Genomic DNA, 16,194 nt, shown 5'->3' on the forward strand with positions numbered 1-16,194 from the left:
TCATGTGTTCATTGACACCGTACCTTAGGTTGGCTGTCTTTAGCTTCCGATCCCGGTTCAACACGAAAGCGACGCTATGTCGACACTTCTTGGAATCCCGTATCTTGCATGGTATCAACAGATGACAAATGAATGACTCCGAGTCTCTATCAGTGCAGGAACAACAAAGAAGAATTTCTTCGACATTAAGCCCGAAATTTGTCGCTCCATGAGGAGTAATGACCAAGGCTCTGGGGCTCGGCGAGCCATGGGACCTTGCTACACTCAGATTCGGAGATCGTCGTAGAGTGATCTGTTGCTCAAAGGCATACCTACTGCTCATGCCAACCTCTTTTGAGGCTAGAAATTAGCATCAGTCAACTGAATACCAAATCCATGTGGCTTTCACATACGTACAAGCGACGATACCAACCCATTGTGACATTTGGTGAATGCGTGCTAGAGGTGCAATGCCAACATATCTGAGCTCCACGACGCATGTACAAAACGATTAAGTATCTACTAGAAGCTTAAAAGACGACAACAAAGAGTACTCGACACGGCTCTGCAGGTATATGTTTCTGTCCAGAGAAAGCTTAGAGAGATTTTGAGCGTTGCACGGGGGAGTAATAAGTATGAAGCCGACTCCCCGACCTAGAGAAAAAGCACGAGAACCAACCCATTCTAGCAGTCTGATATTATCAATTCAGCACCGTGGTTCGTACTTTGCACATTTGGCCTTACAGAAATAACATAGAAGACCAAAGATTTATTTGGTAGAACAGACATGAGCCGCCCGAGGGTTGGTGTGTTTGAAGGTTGCCGCGCCAAATCCAATTTTAGGGGGCGTTTTGGGGGGGTTGCCCGGGAAAGCTGCCTACAGGCGGGCTGTATAAGGCCGCCTTACCCCCAATTAGCGCCTATAATTTGGCGCGGCAACCTTCAAACACACCAACCCTCGGCCCCTGGGGCTAAGGAATATCTTATCTCTTAGCGGGTGTCTTGCGGGTATGGCGCCGCATCGGGAGTAGTGACGTCGGGCTCCCTCGGCTGCGCGCGGGGGATCGCCTCAAACGGAAAGCGGAAAGCTCGACCGGGGTCGTCCTCCTTCCCAGCATAGATCGAGAATCACAATTGAGGAGCTTGCAGATGCTAACAAGGTCACGTCACTGATGATCATTCGTGATAACTCATCTTCCGTTGTCAAATCTCCTTTTCAGTCCAAGACCACTCCATAAGCAATGGCACCCTACTCAACGCCAGAGCAATTGAGCAAGGCTCATTCGACCCTAGCGGAAACCTTTAGGAACGGCAAGACTAAGAACCTCGCGTGGCGTAAGTGGCAGCTTAAGCAAGTATGGCCCTTGGAGTCCTGTCGCATGAGTGAAATGCTTACTGGCATATTCAATTGTAGATATGGTGGATGATCGAGGACAACAAGGAGGCTATCGCTGCTGCTCTGCACAAAGATCTCCACCGCAGTCAGTTTGAGAGCTATTGGGCTGATATAGCCGGCCTTCTGCGTGATATCACAAGGCAGCTTGACAATCTGGAGAAGTGGACAGCCGACGAACGGCCAGATGCTGGCTTCCTCTTTGGCACCTTGGGGAAAGCGAAAATTGTTCAGGAGCCTCTTGGCGTGGCCCTGGTCATAGGCGCATGGAATTTTCCCTTCTACCTGACATTCATGCCATTGCTCGCCGCTGTCACTGCGGGCTGTTGCGTTCTCTTGAAGCCTTCAGAGGTTGCAGTCGCTTGCCAGGATGTGATGGCTGAGATAGTCCCCAAGTACCTTGACCAGGAAGCTATTCGGATAGTCACTGGCGGGGTCAGTGAAATGACTGCAGTCTTGAAGATGAAATTCGATCAGATCTTCTACACCGGATCGCCTGCTGTTGGTCGTATAATCAGTGAAGCTGCCGCGAAAAACCTGACACCTGCAGTGCTGGAGCTCGGCGGACAAGCCCCTGCGATTGTGACCGCCTCAGCAGACATCGACGTCGCCGCCAAACGAGTGGCGCTGAGCAAATTCACAAATGCTGGCCAAATATGTCTATGTAGCAACCACGTTTTTGTTGACCCGTCAGTTCACGATGCCTTCGTCAAGCGTGCGAGTCACTGGATGAAGCAATTCATGTCGGACAAAGATCAATTCGTTAAAATCATCAACGAGAGGCAATTCGACCGCTTGTCAGGTTTGCTCGATAAGACCGCTGGCGCCATTGTACATGGAGGCACCATGTCCAAAGCTGACCGCTATATCGAGCCCACAATTGTCATCGACCTAAATGTTTCCGATTCACTCATGTCTCAGGAGCTTTTCGGACCAATTCTGCCAGTGATACCTGCAGGCTATCAGAAAGCATGCGACATCATCCAATCTATGCCACATCCTCTAGGTCTCTACATCTTCAGCAGCAAGGAATCAGAAATCGACTACATCCTCACCCATAGCCAATCAGGAGGCGTAACCATCAACGACACTATCATGCACGCAGCTGTACCTAACGCACCTTTCGGCGGAGTCGGAAATTCGGGCACAGGCGCATATCATGGCAAAGCGGGATTCGATGCCTTCACTCATAGACGGACTGTCGTCACGATTCCCTCCTGGTTTGACCGTATATTGAGGATACGGTACCCGCCTTTCGATCAAAAGAATATCGCGAAGGTTGTGCCCAAGAATCCTGGATTTAAGAGGGGTGAGGGGATTGAGGACCAAGTGATTGGACGCAGTACGAAGGCGACGTTGACAAAGTGGCTCAATACCTCCGCAAAAGCAGCGTTCGTCCTCTTTTTGCTCGCTTTTACCGACGCGAAGATGGGTGGTCAGCCGAAAATGTTGGAGGTGTTCGCAGCTGCTTATGGCTGGATCCGGAACAAAGTCCTGGGTCAATAATTGGTACCTGTTACCGCACACTTCAGTACCTCCTTGCATCAAACACAAGCGATGAAATGGGAATCGTCAGCATTACCGAAGACGAAGCGATTCTGCACTCTGACTCTTTAGTCAGGTCTCTTCACAATATATAGCATTTTCAGCTTTATTGGCCTTGTCTGTAGATAGTCATCTTGCTTTGCATCTGGTACATTACTACTATCTTCACTCAAAAATTCCTTGATGGTTATGCTGCGCAATACTCACTTGACATCTCGAAATTTTGACAAAGAGCGCAGTTGTCCAGGATGATGTTGTTATGAAAACAAATCTCAAATCGATGGCGTTGATTCAATCCAAGGACGATGTAAGCTGTGATATAGTACACACATACGCCCTGTACGCCCCGCTGACCTGGTTCAGAAAATGCATGAATACCTATGGCCTTCTATTCTGAGTCAGTATCGGTATCGGTATCGGACATATCACTCTGCTCCTCATCAGTCCCGCTACTGTCATCGCTATCCTCTTCAATCTCAATCTTCTTCTTCCGCTTCGGAGGAGCACTAGAAAGATTTCCGGACTGCACCGCCCTTAATTGCCCAGCGATCGAATCCTCCTCCGGTTCACTAATCTCGTCATCTTCGTTCGCCATTTCTGCAGCCTTCTCCGCCGCTTCGACGTTCAGCGTGAGGTTTTGAACGTGATCGCTTCCTATGTAGCTGTCGCATACAACATGCATGACGAATTGATATGATCCGGCTTGCTGAGGGCTTTGGAACTGGAATTTGAAGGTTTGAAGCTCGAAAGTGGGTAGGCCAGTCTTTTCGTCGAAGATCGGGCGGTTGAAGGTCGTGACTGTAAAAGGGGGAACAGCGATCTTGCCCATCTTTGAATCAGCAAGAAAGACATGCCATCGCGGAGAATGGTCACGAGGAAAGTAAGGGGCGTATGCGACGGGTGGGATGACTGATTCGGATGTTGAAGGGGCGGCAGCACTCTGCATCTTAGCACCACGTGTTGCGGACCTGCGGCCCAACAATGCATCTAAATCTCCTTCCTCGGGATCAATGTCCTCAAGATCGGTAGGGCTGACTTCGGGAACATTAGAGGTGCCTGGTGGTATAATGCGCGCTTTTACCACAAATTGCACCAACGACCCTGGCGTAATGAACTTCTCGCCCATGACCTTGAAGAAGGCTTTCTCAACACTGAGAAATGGTAATTGACGGGCTACTGAAAGAGTGGAGTTGTATTCCGTCATTGAAAGTCGCGGTGACTGCTCGGTACACAATCTCCTGCGCTTATGTTCTGGGAGACTCATGAACTGTTGTACGGTGAAATGCGTGCGTCCGAGAGGCGCTTCAATGGTGTGAGCGAGCTCAGGGGTAATATGGGGTAGCTGCTGGAGCGGAGAACCTGACGGCGGAACTGCCTGTATCAAGTGCTGAGACGAGCGGTATGCAGATAGCAATGGCGCAGTATTCCCGTAGGCCAAAGTGATAGCAACGAAACAGTCGAGTAATTTGTGAGCGAGTGGTCCGATCTCGTATTTCTCTAAGCACGCGTCAAAAAGTACACAGTGATCTAAAGCTTCAAACGAACCGTCATCAAGGCTTGGGCCTAGCTGGAGCCTTCCGATATAACTCCAGAGTAAAGCTGCAGCTTTTCGCCGAGGCCCGTCGTACGTACTGACTTTCTCTTGGTCTTTTGCAGACAGCCCGTTCGTTGCAGATCCTTTCACCGCGCCTTTGATAGTCTGTTCCACCTTACCAAGACCAGCATCAGCTCTGTTGCCTCTTAATACATCTTCAAACTCTTGCGCGCTGCTAAGAACATTGATCACGTCGCCATCAGTCATATCATCCTTGTATTCTTTGAATAGCTTCGACGCGCTGGCAAGGAGGACCTTTTCTTTTGTCATTTTTTGGGTGCCATACCACCAACGGCCTAAAAATCGTCAGTAATTGGATCGAGCCATGCAGTATCAAAGTAGCTGGAGACCTGAGGAGAAGCATACCGACAGTGTATGGAAGGAGAACGCCGAGAAGCAACCCATACACTAAAAGTACGTATTTTCCACTGCCCTCGTTAACTATGAATTTTGGCAACGCTATGCCGATTGAGAAGCCCTGTTTTCCATCAGGATGCCCGTATTGTATATAATTGTTTCTGATTTCTTCATCGGTCAGGGCCTTGAAGGCCTTGGAGACTTCAACCCAATGATCGTTAATGGAATCCAGAGTCTCATTCTTGGATACGTCTGGGACCGCTTTATCAGGATGAAGCGTCTTCGAAAGATCTCGATATCGTTTCTTGATTTGATTTTCACCTGATGACTGTATCATTGTTAGCAGACAGAAATTTGCGCGGCAAGCGTATGCTTTCGTACCATAGAGATTCCCAATATACTATATGGGTCCCAGATCTCTGGTGTCTCTGCGGTCGTCACCTTTATCAAGTACAGCATGGCCGCCATGGTGATATAGCCTGCCGCAGCAGTGATAATTCTCTTCAGTCTTCTCTCGCGCCGCCATTGCTTTCGCTTTTGTCCATCTATGAGATCTGCGTCTGACGGCCTAAAGTCGGACTTAATTCGAGGTGCGGTATTTTCGATTTCTGACCAGTTTATCAGCACCAACCTTCAATCTCCATGAAACAGTGAAATACCATCCGTAGGCTTGAGGAGAGAATATGAGAGAGGAAGAGTTATGAGTGCGGTGATAGTGAAGATGAAGTAGGGAAAGAATTGGCCCTGCTCATCATAATTGTAGTCTCTGCTAGACATCGTGACAGGTCAAGCGCATGGCCTTTCGCTGGCTTTTACTGAGGTGGTTGAATTATGCAGACATCGTCGTGTAAGCGTACAAGATTGTTCTGACAGGATGCAGCGGGAGACACCCTCAAGCGACTGATATGTCGGCGTAAAGAGAAACTATACCGCGCAACAAAGGGCAGGTATACAAGGGCTATGATATACGACACGACAGCCAAAAGTCTGAAAAGGTGTTCAGAGGAATCATGTCCTTACTTTCAGCTAGCGGCTTAGTGTAGGGCTATCTTATCTGATCTACAAAGGGGAAGACGTGGCCTCTAATAATAATTAGGCCTCCAGCTGCCATCTTGATCCTCTGCCCAAACACCGCCACAACCATGGTTGCACGACAAATAGCTTCATCGACAGGCGAGCTCAAGCGACTTGGCTAGATTGACGCGAGCACCTGAGCCTGGCAATATTCCATGCTATTATGACCTGACCCCAATCAAGGAGAGCTCGAGCGGTGGCTACAGCGCTGACCCGCGAGCACCATCCTCTGGCAGTTCTTTGTATCCTCCGCCTTCGTGCAATTTTTAAGCTCGGAAGAAATGGACCTTCTCGATGCTCCAATGCTACCGAGCCCAGTAGTATTAAGTCGCGCCGAGTTGCTGCAAGTCGTATCTTCTTATGCTCAAGCTGCTGCTATGGTTGTTCAGTGGCTGTTTTCCTTCGTTCCGAGATGCTTTGTTGAAAGTATGTTCTTTTTTGGAACATGAGAGCAAATATTTTCGGCAATTATTGAACGGTCGACCGTGATTCGCCGGCGCACCTCAGGGTTCGAGGTAGTCTAAACCGTCAAAATAGTCGCTCATCTTCGAACACAGGTCATCTTCCTCCTCGCCGTCCTGACTGTCCCCACCGAAGATTCGACGTTGCTCCAACTTCAAACGTTCCTTTTCCTGCACTTGCCGCCGTTCTCGCGCTTTCCATGCCCCAAGGCGGTTCTGCCAATGTCTTGTTGTTAGATTGTCGCGCTTCGATCGTTTTGGATATGTCGGTATCAAAGAAGCGTCTGTGCTGGTGATGGAGGGTAGATTGAAGCTCTGAGAGAATGAATGAGGGTCAATACAGCCCGCCCGGGCCCTTCGCCTATTATGCTTGCTCATACTTGTGTGTTGTAGAGGAGAACAAGAAGAAGGAGAGCTCTACAGGGGTATATATATTCCTGTTGAGAGTCATCCACGGCCAATCTTTGAGTCATGACTTTCCTGTCATAGAAAAAATGAATGCCAAGCAATGTGGCGAAGTTGTCACGTGTGACTCAACATAACTCAGTCTAGACAGGGATCTAGGCCACACAAGTCGAAGCCATTATGCAAAGTCACATGTCTGACTGCAATAATTGATTCATATGAGAGCTCCCATTGTCAGTCCAGACACCATTGCCTGTAGTTCGAAAGCTTCGGATCGCGAGATGTACGGGGATCAAATGCAGGGCCCGTTTCGCAGAAATTCAAGCTTTGGATTGATCATGGGATTGCTTTGGGGCTATGCAACCACATCGAATTGATCAATAAAGCGCGACCTGATGTGACGGCGTGATACGGTAGGGTGTCATCTATGCTTTAATCTCTGCATCAACGAGATCGAAGCTTTCGTCACTGCCTTGTGGGCTTGGCTTTCCGTTATCCATCGTTCCGTACCAGTGAGTTCCCCCTGCCCAAGCGGACTTGCTCTGGTAAAGACGTTCCTCCAACGGAAGTTGCCGACCTAACAAAAACAGCCGTCGGTGCCAGTCACCTATAAACATGCCGTCTGGATCTAGTTTGTTTCGAATGCGAACCCAATCTTCCGCTTCTGGATACATAGTGGTGATGTCTTCACTGGTAATGGTTGCAAAATTCTTTGCCCAATGAGGCCGACCACCCATCTCTCTCATCAACCACTCGAATGCTTCGTAATATCGAGCGCGACAAGGCGGGTCAGCCAGGTACGGTCTGTAGAGGGTAGCATTCAAATACAAAGTTGGACCATCCGACACGGTATTGTCGAGGTATGGTCTGGGTTTCGTCGACGTGGAGTCTGTGATCCTCACTTCAATTGGTGCATGGACGAAGAGGCCTTTGGAGCTGAATGGAATTCCGGATTCCTCCTCACCATTGAGCCAGCGTGACAAACGACTCAATGCTTCAGGGCCTTTATTAAGAGGAATTGCCCATTCATTAACGAATTGAGAGAAGAAACAATTCATCAAGAGACCACTATGTCCGTTTGCGACTGCTGTGGTCGTCTTTCCCTCTTGAGATTTATACAGTAGTCTTTCCAACAATGGTACCAGTGGGGATACCCAATTTGAGATGTAGAGAAGCGCTTGATATATATGATACCCTAGTTTCCCGGCCATGAACTCGTTTGGCGGTGGACGCAGAGGTTTTGTGGTCTTGTTTGCACTCCAAATGACACACTGCTTGGCATAGGGCATCCACCAAATCCTGGTGAACTCTCCAGCGTTCCATAAATCGCCGTCCCATTTCCCTAAGACTTCACTTAGTGGAAGCACACGCCGCGCCCACTCTATATTGAACGCGGGTACAGCCTGGAACGTAATTTCAGTAATGATCCCGATCGCCCCAAGACTGACCAAAGAAGCGCGGAAGAGATCCAAATTGTCCTCTTTAGAACAGGATGCTATAGTACCATCCGCTAGCATTATCTTCAGGGCAAGCACCGAGCGAGAGAGCAAACCATGCTGCAGCGAGCTTCCGTGTGTTGCAGTGCTGATCGCGCCCGCAATAGACTGATGGTCAATGCTGCCCAGGTTTGGCATTGCCAGACCTACTTCTCCAAGTTTCGAGCCGAAGTCATGAAGACGTATGCCGCTTTGCACCTGTACAACACCCGTCTCTTCATCCATATCTAGTACTTGATCTAAATTGTCGATGTTCACAAGCCAAGAGCTCGTACATGTTAGATCTGAAGGAGAATGGCTGCAACCCGTAACAGTGATATGTCGCCGACATTTTCGAGCAAGAATGATAGTCTTTCTCAGCTCCTCAATACTGCGAGGCTGGATATAGTACTCTGGATACGAATGGAACGTTTTCGCCCACGTGTGATGTTTATATCCCGAGCAAGCCCGAAATGGGACATCAGGATCATAATGCTCAATTTCGTGGTTGATGTCCATCTGGACGTTGCAGAGCGAACTGTACTATTTGGCACCAGAACCACGAAGGATTTGTGAAGATCGACTGATGACGCACATCAAGCTAGCGTCATGATTATCGCGCTGCCAAGGCGGCTGATGTGGCGCAAGCTTAGTTCTAACCCTAGAACTAAGCTCTTCATGGACGTGGAGCCTTTTGACCTTATCTTAGCTAAAGTCAATGATCTGCAGGGCAAAATACCTGTAATTCCACTGGAATTCTCCTTCTCACTGAGTAGAAGGCTTTCTTAATAAACATACCATAAACCCTATGGCGCCATCCTAAGACGACGGCGATTATGCCTTCCCGAGACGATATCCTTTCCGCGAAGAGTTTCCAGCCATTGACGTCGACCTGTACGCTTGCCCCAACGCAGAAAGTTGGCATGCGCTGACGTTTCATTCACAGCTGTATTGGTCGAGGAGCCTGAATGCGTACCTTCAAGCACAAGCTCATTGCAAGGCTATCAAAATGCCTCTTTCGATTCTTCATCATCACTAACAAGGCAACACCACACTTCCATCTCAAGGCGTCTCTCTGGACGCCGACCTCCAGCAACTAGCTCAGCTGCCTCAATAAATTCAGTATCGAGCATAAGCAGTATCGCCTCTTCTTCAGAAGATGCATCCAGTCGCAGGAAGCACACACAGACATTGCCTAGCAAGGAAGTACGGCGTCCTGACCACACTCATCACATCATCTCACAGGTCACAGAATGGCTCCACCAAGAGAGGGTGAGGAGATCAGCTCGCAGATTGAGGCCACACAGACATCATGCAAAGAAACTTCAGGCCGGCGAGGCAAAAGAGTATCTGCCTTCCTTGCCGGGCGATGTAAGGGCGCATGATCACGACCAGGCGTCGTCAGATTCAGACTCCTCCCGAGCACTGCATAATTTAGAAAGAATACTTACTTCGAAGTCGCATGCTGAGCACGATGAAGCAGTGACACCCACTGAGATTCGCAAGGGCTCGGCAATCTCTCAGCGAAAGCCGATTCGCAAGGTTTCGAAGCTGGCACGCAAGAAATCGTCCATTTGTGGAATGTCGGAGAGTGATGCAAAGGATGAGGCTTTGGTGCCGTCAGCCGAAGCGGTCTTGGACAACACGAATACGCTCGCATATAATTGCAGTCATAATACTCCAGCATGGTTATATTTTAAGCAGGAGATCGTCCGCTTGACACATACCCTCAAGATCAGAAGATGGAAGCGCTTGCCTATTGAGCAGAGTCAGGGTATAGAAGTGTCAAGATTAAGTGGTGCTCTTACGAATGCTGTCTACGTTGTCTCACCACCGGTAGACTTCAAGAACCCGAATTCAGACGGGAGGCCGCCACGGTCAGTCCCACCAGCTCGAAAATAGGACTTTGCTGACGCAGAACAGTAAACTTTTATTGCGTATCTACGGTCCACAAGCAGAGCATTTGATCGATCGTGAGAACGAGCTGCAAATACTTCGGCGATTAGCACAAAAGCAGATTGGCCCTACCCTGCTAGGCACATTTAATAACGGCAGATTCGAAGAATTCTTTCACGCGCGTACACTGGAAGCTGAGGATTTACGAGTGCCGGAAACTTCAAAGCAGATCGCCAAACGGATGCGTGAGCTACACGACGGTATAGCGTTGTTGAAGGAGGAGCGTAATGCGGGAGCGTCTGTGTGGAAGTATTGGGACAAGTGGAAGGAAAGGTGTGAAGAAGTAATAACATGGCTCGACCATCAGATCCTCGAGAGCACCAACCAATCTTCGAAATTAAACCGACCAGCTTGGATGGAGAAGGGACTCATATGCGGCGTTGAATGGGCGGTCTTTCGGGGGGCGGTCCGCAAATACCGTGACTGGTTGTATGAGCAGTACGGTGGAGAAGACAAGATCAGGGACGAATTGATCTTCGCCCATAACGATACGCAGTATGGCAACTTGATGCGTTTGGAACCAGAAGGAGAGTCTCCTTTACTCAAGCCAGAGAATTCGCACAAGCAACTTCAGGTCATCGACTTTGAATACGCAGCGCCGAACGTTCCTGGCCTGGAATTTGCCAACCATTTTACGGAATGGTGCTACAACTACCACAGTGAAACGAAACCTTACGCCCTGCACGAGAAATTGTATCCGAGTGTAGAGGAACAACACAGGTTTCTGAGGGCTTATGTTCAGCATACTCCGCCCATCCAGACGCGTCAATTTAGCACACCACCACGTATACCGGCACGAGCGCCGTCCAGCTCGATATCCACGTTCGTGCTTGATAGCCGCGCACCACCCATGCCTTACGCAGAAGAGGAGCGCAAGCGAGATCAGCAGCTCGAGACAGAGGTCAAGCGCTTGCAACACGAGAGCCAGATTTGGCGAGTGGCCAATTCGGCGCAGTGGGTGGCCTGGGGTATCGTGCAAGCCAAGGTACCTGGTATGGACGAAGCACTTGAGGCGCAAAGAAATGTGACGCCTACGCCCGAGGCTTCCCAGACTGTTGTTGGGGCAGAGGGGCAAGTTGACGAGAGGTGTGACGAGCTTAGCAACCCAATGGCTGGACTCACGCTCGAAATTAACGAGCAGAAAGCGGATCCGAGCGAAGCACGCAACGGAGAGCAGGCTTCAGAGGTAGAAGCGCCGGAGCAAGAAGAAGAGTTTGACTACCTGGGCTACGCGCAAGAAAGAGCCTTGTTCTTTTGGGGCGATGTGTTGCGACTGGGAATCATGACGCCAGGCGAGTTGCCCGAAGATCTGCTTCGGAAAGCCAAGACTGTCGAGCACTGACGCTGAGTTGTGCCGAGATGTGGAGACGGGTGGTTGCAGGTCGGCTTGGTAGGTTGCTCTAGGCAGGTAGGTAGACAAATATATGGCAGTCGCTGACGAGAGGGTGTGGCCAGCTGAGCAATTCGACGCGAAGATGCAGAGGGTGAGTTACCATTCATAGAAAAGCAGGGAGTCTTTAACCGAAGCATCAGCCAATCCGTCCTGAAAGAGGTTGGGGTGGCTTGAAGTTGCCAACCTCTCATCACTTCCATTATTTGACGGGCTATAGAACTACAAGTAATTCCATTGTTGCAGCCAATCGAGACTCGACAGCAGGCGGCCGCAACCCACGGGCCGCTAAAAGTTGCGTTTTCCCAATGGGGAAAGCCCGATTCACAGCTGGAGACAACCTCATGCCCACGCATCGCAAGCCACCTCATCAGCAAATCCTCCTATTCTTGCAGTTCGTATGAAGCAACAAGGTTCACCGTTCCTTTGTCACATTCACGGGACATTTCACACCGTATGAAACGGACGGGCGTCTGCTCGGCGCTGAGGCAAACGCCTTTTGATGAGGTGGCGTACGACGTGGAAGCTGCCATTGTCCAACAGCAGGCACCGCACTAACTTGCAGGTTCGACGAGAGACATTTCCATATCTTGTTGCGGTCATTGCTCTGCACATCCTTTGCTTCTTGTCACAGGCAGAGGGAGATGTGGCGTCCTTACCCCACTCTTTCCCCTTCAACAGGTCGCTTGCCAGCGCGCCTCCTGGTCATTGATACGCGCTGCATCTCATTGAGAAGAATAACGCTACCCCAAAGAGGGCATTGCAACGCCCCCTCTCTCAATGGTAATCAGAGGATATTTATGTTTCCGGCCATTGCAAGAGCCTTTCCACAGACATCTTTTCACACCCCAGCGCCACCGATGCCAACGTCAGGCTTGCCATCCGCTGGGGCAAAGGATGGGCTTTACTACTATCGCTAGATCAAACCCTTTCTAGTCACCGCAACGCACCATGCATACAACGCAACACCAAAACAATTACACTTCGGGGCAACTCCGACTGATCAGTATTCCGTTCACACTGCGCGCAGGCCCTATCAGATCTTGATTCAGACCTAGCCGCTCCACTGTGTTGACAGGTAGGCGAATGTTACTACCCATCAAGCATGGTCCGACGGACACAGGCCTCATGGCATCCCGTACCGCATGGCAGAAGGGTCTACATTGTTGCCCAGGGCAGCATTCGTGGCTTATCATAAGCCCTTTTAAAGCTATTGCATCACATCACGCATGTGAAGCAACGACAGACTGTTGAATCTTTGGGTCAACGCCCAAGTTGGCCTTGCATCTCCATAGCATTGCATTGAATTGACAGGTACCCCGTAGGTTTACTCAATTAACCTTTGAGCATACACCATCGGACGCAAGCCCTATGGCCACCCGCATTCGACGACAGAGGTAGGTAATCCGCTTTGGGCAATTGCAATGATCTAGCAGGGTTGATATGGATGACATACCTTTTGTATAGTAAGCCTTAAGGTGTGATGAAAGCTGTGTGCAAAGACGCCACAGTTGCATGAAAGTGGTTATTGCCGTGGGGTGTGCACTCGACGAAAGATACTGAAATTAATTCAATGGGTAGTTGCAACGCATGGGACATCCAAAGTTGGTGTTCGAAATGGTGATTTAGGTAGTTGCAGGAGATACATGACCTGCGTTAGGCGAAATTATCGTAAGGTATCATCTACTCGATACCGGTAGCTGTGAAAGAATCAATTATCCAGCGAGGAACAAGCAGCTGAGATGGGTGATGGGAGTGTGCATTGGCAGGGTTTCAAAGCATTTGCCAGAGCGGGACTAGTACCAAAGACAGCTCATCACAACAAACGCCCTTTTCCAGGCATGCACGAGCAGAATGATGGAGGATCAGTCTTCGGCGGTGCCATGAATTGATCTCTGCGTTGCGGCGCGTCATCTGTGGCCAATTTCCGGGAAAAGATCAGAGGTGAAGATCACTCCTCAACGGCAAACGACCATGCGGTGTCAAATCATGCCCATAATGAGAAACGTCGGCTGCGACTGCACTGCGATTGCTATTGAAGCCATGAATTGCTTTTGATCTTTTATCGTATACGTTGATGGATCAAGGACTGAAGACTTATACTTCAGCGTGCTTAGCATATTCTTACACCACAGCAGTCAATTCCAGCTCCTCTTACATCAGCCTTGCGGCCCCAATAGAATAAAATCAGCCCTTCCACGAAGGCTCGGTCGCTTTCACTCCAGAGGTCGAGTCCCATTCGGGACATGTCATCTGCTTCGACGACAATCTGCGTTAGATCTTCACCGTCCTGTGTAGTCATGAGAGGTTCAGTGTCATTTGGGGTCTCTAATCGATCAGTATCAGAACCTCGGCGTATACTTCGCTCATTATCACTAGAAGACTCATCTGCGTCTGCATCATCGATGAGTTCAGATAATATTTGGATAATCATGGTCGTTAGGCGATGGAAGAAGGCCACTAAAGTCATCTCCAGCGCTGACGGCCCCTCGAACGCCATGTCCATGACTGGAGATTTCCCACTGGATCTCGGACGAGACGGACTACTATCGGTGGTGATTCGACGTAAGAGTGAGGAGTCTTGGTGTTCTTCTTCGTCTAGGTCAGTCCGCTTTTCTCCTGCTGATGCCCACCACATGAAGCTGTTGTACGCAAGCGCTGACCAGGATTGCGGTTCCGCTAGGTCAGCATCAAGGGTTGACGAGGTGTCTGTTTCCGCCGTCTCCTGATTCATGAACGTGAGCGAGTGGGCCAAGTCAGCTGGTGTGCTTTTGGGGGATGTTGATCTGTCTAGCCGACGAGTTTCTTGCCGCAAGACACGATATCTCCTCAAATCTCGTTGTGTTGCCTTGATCTCTATGCCTTTCGCATCGAAAATCTCAGGCCAGACCTTGCGTTGGACCGGTCCGGGGGGAAGAGTCGGAAGACGAATGAGATAGTCGTATAGCTGAGGCTTGTCGCACAAAATGTCATCTGTCGTACATGCAACCCAACCCAACCCAGGATCATCCGAGGATTCAGAGTCGCGTCCTCCATGGGCGAGATCGTCCATATCGTGTACGCCAACCGAGAACAGTGGTTGAAGGCGGAATGGTAACGGTTCTAGTGGAAGACCGTCCGCTATAGAGGCGGGCAGCCCGGATATTACAGAGATGTTGTAGACTACTAGAGTTAGCACGGAAGATATTGGAGACCGACAAGATTGGAGCATAATTACCAAAAATGCAAGCAGTTTCGACTGGGGCACGCGTAGATATTAGGATTCGCTTCCGCAGAAGAGCAGCCTTATAGAGTGGGAAAACAAGTGGGCCAAAAGTCTCAATCAAGAGGGGCAAAGCAGTGGCTGGATGGGTCTTGGACAGATATTGACCAGGTGGAGCAAGGGCAGAGGCTGTAGAAACTGCACGGTTTCTTTGCCGGGCTGCTCCATTAGCAGAGGATTCTAGCTGCGGCTGTTTCGCCTTGATGGAAGGAGATGGGGCGACGGCTTCTTCATCTTCACCGGTCTCGTGATCTTGATGAGCACTCCAGTACTCCTCCAAGGGCTCGGTGTTGGACTCATTTTCGGCAATCGCTCTGTTCGGGGGTAAGCAAATGATTGGTATTTGTCACTTTGAGAACGCACACTGCCAATTTCTTAAGTCCATCCGCATGTCTCCAACTCTTGCCCAGTTGCCCATGACTTGGTACGAGCACACCGACCGCAAGCATGTTGGCATTGCGATCCGATCCCGGTGTGGGTTTATTGACGTACGCGCTAACCCCCGCGTATTCATTCGATTGAATAAAGTATCTGGACAAAAATCAGTCTAGCCTTGGCCCTAAAAGAGCTGGAACTGATACATGAGATCCTCGCTCACGTTGTGTAGGCCGGAAGGTAGCGACTTGTATTCGACGCTCGAGTCAAGTTCTACTAGGGCGGCTGTTAGTCAAATCACCATGCCTAGGAAGGGGTCAACACACATCCCGGGATCGATCGCTGCCATGCTATCGTGTATCTGCTCACAAGCTCAATTAGCATTGGCAAGAGGGCTGAAGTGAGAGTATTCAGTTACCCAGCTCGGAGGTCGAATGTGACGAAGAAAGCTGCCACAATTGGAGGCAATTCCTCGGCCTGAGCCCCGCTAAGGTTGAGATGAAGAGAATTGCCTCTTCTACGCTTAGCTGCGGACATGTTTGTAGGCGCATGTTGGGGAAATGAAGTACTCCAAGAGTATGGAGTGGAAAAGGTTATTGTCGATTCAGACACGGGTCTTGGCATTAGAAGAGATGACCGGTCAGACATACCTATAAGTCCTCGCTATAGGGTCCAGAGGGTGCGCAGACTACATACTCATTTCGCATATATCTAATACTGATTGGTTACTAGGTCATCTTTTCAACACCATAGTACTAGCAAGGGGTAGCCACCCATTCTCCCTCGCACAAGCTCGTGCGCCAAAGCCTACAAGATACTGGCAGGGCTTAATTTGGCAAGGCGGAATTGAAATTTTTGCAGAAGTCGCTGAGAAATAGAAATGGCGACGAAGTTTGTTAATGACTCAACTATTACATAGCCTATACCA

The 16,194-nt window shown here is 49.7% G+C and overlaps 5 protein-coding genes across 5 annotated transcripts; 2 read left to right on the plus strand and 3 right to left on the minus strand.

Annotated features, from left to right (window-relative positions):
- Positions 1-1,220: 1,220 nt before the first annotated feature.
- KY384_006503 (uncharacterized protein) lies at positions 1,221-2,878 on the plus strand (the record flags this gene model as incomplete). The annotated part of the gene is made up of 2 exons (XM_044814997.1): positions 1,221-1,334; positions 1,394-2,878. 2 exons carry the CDS (start codon positions 1,221-1,223, stop codon positions 2,876-2,878), a joined length of 1,599 nt encoding a protein of 532 aa, XP_044668097.1.
- A 427-nt stretch (positions 2,879-3,305) lies between these two features.
- On the minus strand, positions 3,306-5,645 carry KY384_006504 (uncharacterized protein; the record flags this gene model as incomplete). Its single annotated transcript, XM_044814998.1, has 4 exons — positions 3,306-4,807; positions 4,878-5,196; positions 5,250-5,476; positions 5,528-5,645. 4 exons carry the CDS (start codon positions 5,643-5,645, stop codon positions 3,306-3,308), a joined length of 2,166 nt encoding a protein of 721 aa, XP_044668098.1.
- Positions 5,646-7,233: 1,588 nt separating this feature from the next.
- Positions 7,234-8,802, minus strand: KY384_006505 (uncharacterized protein; the record flags this gene model as incomplete). Its single annotated transcript, XM_044814999.1, has 1 exon — positions 7,234-8,802. One exon carries the CDS (start codon positions 8,800-8,802, stop codon positions 7,234-7,236), a length of 1,569 nt encoding a protein of 522 aa, XP_044668099.1.
- Positions 8,803-9,442: 640 nt separating this feature from the next.
- Positions 9,443-11,581, plus strand: KY384_006506 (uncharacterized protein; the record flags this gene model as incomplete). Its single annotated transcript, XM_044815000.1, has 3 exons — positions 9,443-9,528; positions 9,591-10,160; positions 10,207-11,581. 3 exons carry the CDS (start codon positions 9,443-9,445, stop codon positions 11,579-11,581), a joined length of 2,031 nt encoding a protein of 676 aa, XP_044668100.1.
- Positions 11,582-13,611: 2,030 nt separating this feature from the next.
- On the minus strand, positions 13,612-15,803 carry KY384_006507 (uncharacterized protein; the record flags this gene model as incomplete). Its single annotated transcript, XM_044815001.1, has 7 exons — positions 13,612-13,731; positions 13,788-14,791; positions 14,847-15,205; positions 15,255-15,422; positions 15,473-15,542; positions 15,593-15,627; positions 15,685-15,803. 7 exons carry the CDS (start codon positions 15,801-15,803, stop codon positions 13,612-13,614), a joined length of 1,875 nt encoding a protein of 624 aa, XP_044668101.1.
- Between the last annotated feature and the right edge of the window lie 391 nt (positions 15,804-16,194).

The sequence above is a fragment of the Bacidia gigantensis genome (genome assembly GCF_019456465.1).
Source record: "Bacidia gigantensis strain McMullin 20006 chromosome Unknown contig_249, whole genome shotgun sequence".
NCBI lineage: Eukaryota > Fungi > Ascomycota > Lecanoromycetes > Lecanorales > Ramalinaceae > Bacidia > Bacidia gigantensis.